Source organism: Anomaloglossus baeobatrachus, chromosome 1 (genome assembly GCF_048569485.1).
Source record: "Anomaloglossus baeobatrachus isolate aAnoBae1 chromosome 1, aAnoBae1.hap1, whole genome shotgun sequence".
Classification (NCBI taxonomy): Eukaryota; Metazoa; Chordata; class Amphibia; order Anura; family Aromobatidae; genus Anomaloglossus; species Anomaloglossus baeobatrachus.
The window spans coordinates 959,648,058-959,652,694 of record NC_134353.1 but is presented as its reverse complement, the minus strand read 5'-3'; the positions used below and the strand labels follow the sequence as shown (position 1 = coordinate 959,652,694).

The 4,637-nt window shown below is 42.4% G+C and overlaps 1 protein-coding gene across 1 annotated transcript; it reads right to left on the bottom strand.

Annotated features, from left to right (window-relative positions):
* Positions 1–1,559: 1,559 nt before the first annotated feature.
* On the bottom strand, positions 1,560–3,738 carry LOC142302778 (uncharacterized). Its single transcript, XM_075343891.1, has one exon. It carries the CDS (start codon positions 3,693–3,695, stop codon positions 1,560–1,562), a length of 2,136 nt encoding a protein of 711 aa, XP_075200006.1. The 5' UTR covers positions 3,696–3,738.
* Between the last annotated feature and the right edge of the window lie 899 nt (positions 3,739–4,637).

Sequence of the window (4,637 nt, the reverse complement as noted above, 5' to 3'; positions counted from 1 at the left end):
GGAGTCAGGAAGGAAATTTTTTCCCCATTGGAACTTGTTTGCCACATTGGGGTTTTTTTTGCCTTCCTCTGGATCAACATGTTAGGCTACGGGTTGAACTAGATGGACTTAGAGTCTCCCTTCAACCTTAAAAACTATGATACTATGAACTTACAGATTAATCATGGAAGGTATCTCGGGGAGATGCCTGACATGATTAATCTAGGATTTAGTGGCAGCTATGGGCTGCCATTAACTCCTTATTACCCCGATTTGCCAACGCACCAGGGCAAATCGGGAAGAACCGGGTACAGTGTATGCGGCACTTTTGGGCGGCTGCTGGCTGATATTGTTAGGCTGGTGGGCTCCCCATAACGTGGAGCTCCCCATCCTGAGAATACCAGCCTTCAGCCGTATGGCTTTATCTGGCTGGTATTAAAATTGGGGGGGAACCGCACGCCGGTTTTTTTTAATTATTTATTTCACTGCACAGTATAGACACGCCCACCGGCTGCTGTGATTGGATGCAGTGAGACACCTGTCACTCAGCGTGGGGGCGTGTCTCACTGCAACCAATCATAGGCGCCTGTGGGCGGGAAAAGCAGGGAATATGAGATTGTTTAATGAGCGGCCGGCTTTTTCAAAATAGTAAAAGCCGCCGGAGCAGTGTGAATGCCGTGCAGCACCGCTCCGGGGATCGGTGAGTATGAGAGAGGGCTGCTAACTTCAGTCACTCAGGGGATTAGCGATCACCGGTTAGCCCTTCACAGGTGACCGCTAATCAGGACGTGGCACAGACAGAGCTGCAGCATTACAATGAAGTCGGGTGAAGTTCACCCGAGTTCATTCTGATCGTGCGGCTCTGTCTGTGTCTGCTGTCATCTGCCATTCAGCTCTGCTACATGGCTGTCTGTGTCTGCTGTCAGCGGCCATGTAGCAGAGCTGAATGGCAGATGACATAGTAAAAAATACGCATTACACACGCATTACACACGCTAGTAAAATCATTAATTTATTCAGAAAAAGCATCGCACTTTGCGTTGCACTTGGACCTAATCTGAACTAAAATCAGACGAGTTTTTTTCAGCTCAGTCGGACCGATTTTACTCGCATAGATGTGTTTCCAGCCTACGGCTATGTGCCCACGCTGCGGATTTCGCGCGGATTTTGCCGCGGATTTACCGCGGATTTCCGGAAAATCTGCAGCAGCGGCACTTCCAAGTAATTTCAATGGCATTTTGGAAATGCTGTGTCCATGGTGCGGATTTTTCCGCGGCGGATTTGCCGCGGATTTTGATCCGGAAAAATCTGCAGCATGTCAATTATTGTTGCGGATTTTGGTGTGGATTTTGGGTATAGAATGGGGGAAAAAAAAAATAAAAATCCGCATCAAAATCCGCGGTAAATCCGCGTTAAATCCACGGCAAATCCGCGGCAAAAATAAGGTGTGGATTTGCCGCGAAAGTCGCGGATTTTCATGCAGAAAAATCCGCAGGTACATTCTACCGTGGACACATAGCCTAAGAGTTCATTTACTGCTATAACCTTTACCAGTTTCTAAAAAAATAAATAAATGTCTTCTACCTTGTGTGAACTGTCATGTGTCTAACAAAAGCGGATTTGTGAACAAAGCATTTCTCACATTCTGGACAAGAATATGGCTTCTCCCCTGTGTGAGTTTTTATATGCCCATCAAGCTGTGATTTTCTAATAAAACAATTCCCACATTCTGAACAAGAAAATGGCTTCTCCCCCATGTGATTTTTTATATGCATATCAAGCTGTGATTTTCTAATAAAACATTTCCCACATTCTGAACATGAAAATGGCTTCTCCCCCGTATGAGTTTTTATATGCATATCAAGCTGTGATTTTCCAATAAAATATTTCCCACATTCTGGACAAGAAAATGGCTTCTCCCCTGTGTGAGTTTTTACATGCATATCAAGCTGTGATTTTCCAATAAAACATTTCCCACATTCTGAACAAGAAAATGGCTTCTCCCCAGTGTGAGTTTTAACATGCATATCAAGCTGTGATTTTCCAATAAAACATTTCTCACATTCTGAACAAGAAAATGGCTTCTCCCCCATGTGAGTTTTTATATGCATGTCAAGCTGTGATTTTCTAATAAAACATTTCCCACATTCTGAACAAGAAAATGGCTTCTCCCCCGTGTGAGTTTTTACATGCATATCAAGCTGTGATTTTCCAATAAAACATTTCCCACATTCTGAACAAGAAAATGGCTTCTCCCCCGTGTGACTTATTATATGCATATCAAGCTGTGATTTTCCAATAAAACATTTCCCACATTCTGAACAAGAAAATGGCTTCTCCCCCGTGTGACTTTTTATATGCATATGAAGCTGTGATTTTCCAATAAAACATTTCCCACATTCTGAACAAGAAAATGGCTTCTCCCCAGTGTGAGTTTTTATATGCCTACTAAGCTCGCTTTTCTGAATAAAACATTTCCCACATTCTGAACAAGAAAATGGCTTCTCCCCCGTATGAGTTTTTATATGCATATTAAGCTGTGGTTTCTGAATAAAACATTTCCCACATTCTGAACAAGAAAATGGCTTCTCCCCCGTATGAGTTTTTATATGCATATCAAGCTGTGATTTTTCAATAAAACATTTCCCACATTCTGAACAAGAAAATGGCTTTTCCCCCGTGTGAGATTTTATATGCATATCAAGCTTTGATTTTTGAATAAAACATTTCCCACATTCTGAACAAGAAAATGGCTTCTCCCCCGTGTGAGTTTTTATATGCATATCAAGCTGTGATTTTCCAATAAAACATTTCCCACATTCTGAACAAGAAAATGGCTTCTCCCCCGTGTGAGTTTTTATATGCATATGAAGCTGTGATTTTCCAATAAAACATTTCCCACATTCTGAACAAGAAAATGGCTTCTCTCCCGTGTGAGTTTTTATATGCATATCAAGCTGTGATTTTCCAATAAAACATTTCCCACATTCTGAACAAGAAAATGGCTTCTCCCCCGTGTGAGTTTTTATATGCATATGAAGCTGTGATTTTCCAATAAAACATTTCCCACATTCTGAACAAGAAAATGGCTTCTCCCCAGTGTGAGTTTTTATATGCATATTAATCTGTGATTTCTGAATAAAACATTTCCCACATTCTGAACAAGAAAATGGCTTCTCCCCCGTGTGACTTTTTATATGCATATTAAGCTGTGATTTCTGAATAAAACATTTCCCACATTCTGAACAAGAAAATAGCTTCTCCCCCGTGTGAGTTTTTATATGCATATCAAGCTGTGATTTTTCAATAAAACATTTCCCACATTCTGAACAAGAAAATGGCTTTTCCCCCGTGTGAGTTTTTATATGCATATCAAGCTTTGATTTTTGAATAAAACATTTCCCACATTCTGAACATGAAAATGACTTCTCTCTTCTGTGAGTTTTTATATGGTCATAAAAATCTGCGTTCTGAATAAAATGTTTCCCACATATTGGACATGAATATGACTTCTCCCCCATGTGAGTATTTAGATGTACAACAAGATGTGATTTATAACTAAAACATTTTCCACATTCTGAGCATGAAAATGGGTTTCCTTTGTGAATTATTTCATGTAAAATTAGAGCAGACTTTTGAGTAAAACACTTTCCACATTGATTACATGAATACAACTTCTCCCCTGTGTGAGCTCTTTGTTGTTGACCACCCCTCATGTGGCTCTTATTTTGCTGAATAATCTGTGGTGAATCGGGAGATGGTTTAGACACATCAGCTGACAGATCTTGGGTGTGAAGAGCTGAGGGTTTATCTGGGATAATGACTTGCTCTTCATTTATATTCTGTATAATGCCAAAATCTTCTGTCAAAAGAAGAAAAACAGATTTTGTCATTTTAAAAAAATAGAATCCTAAAACTTGGTTTTCACTGATAATCTTAGACCCCTGTGTCATGATTCGCCTCCCTATACACATGGCTAGGGGGCGAAGCCTTCTCTCGGGCCTCACTTCCGGCCCCTGCATGCCTTAAAAGCTGATACTTCCAGTGAACCAGCGCCGGCTATAAGCTTAGCTCTGCTTTGCCTGTGATTGCTGGTCCTGTGAGTGATATCCTGATCTGTCTGTTCCTGTGCCCCTGTGCCCTTGTCTGTGTTCTGTCCCCTGGTCGTCCCTCCTGTCCTGTGTCCTCCCTCCTATTTCCCCATCGGTTGCTTCCTCCGGTACTGACCATAGCCTGACTTTGACTTCGCTTCTGCTCGCTCCTCCGGTCCTGCTTCTGCCCGTACGGTGTTTGACCCAGCCTGTCTCCCTATTCCTCACATACCCTGCAGTTCTGCCTCTCAGCTGTGCTGATTAGGCAGTGCATGAGAACGCTGTGCATTTCCTTCCTGGTTCTCATTGCTCTGTGTAGTGTCGTCTGCTGCAGAGCTCTGGCTCCCCCTGGTGGCAGCATTACAGTATAGCCGGCCCCAATAGGCTTTATCTCCCATAGGGAGGAATAAAAGAAAAAAGCCATTTAATTCTTGGTAGTGGGATCCAACTTTGCAGGATACCAGACTGTAATGGATCCACTCAGTACTTTGTGCGAGCAAGTAGCCAACCTTACGCAGCTGGTGCAGGATTTGGCTGCAGAGCATCGCACCCTGGTAGCTTCACACA

Coding starts and splice junctions, on each gene's coding strand:
- LOC142302778 (XM_075343891.1), bottom strand. CDS start 3,695: ATGAGGGGTGGTCAACAACAAAGAGCTCACACAGGGGAGAAGTTGTAT.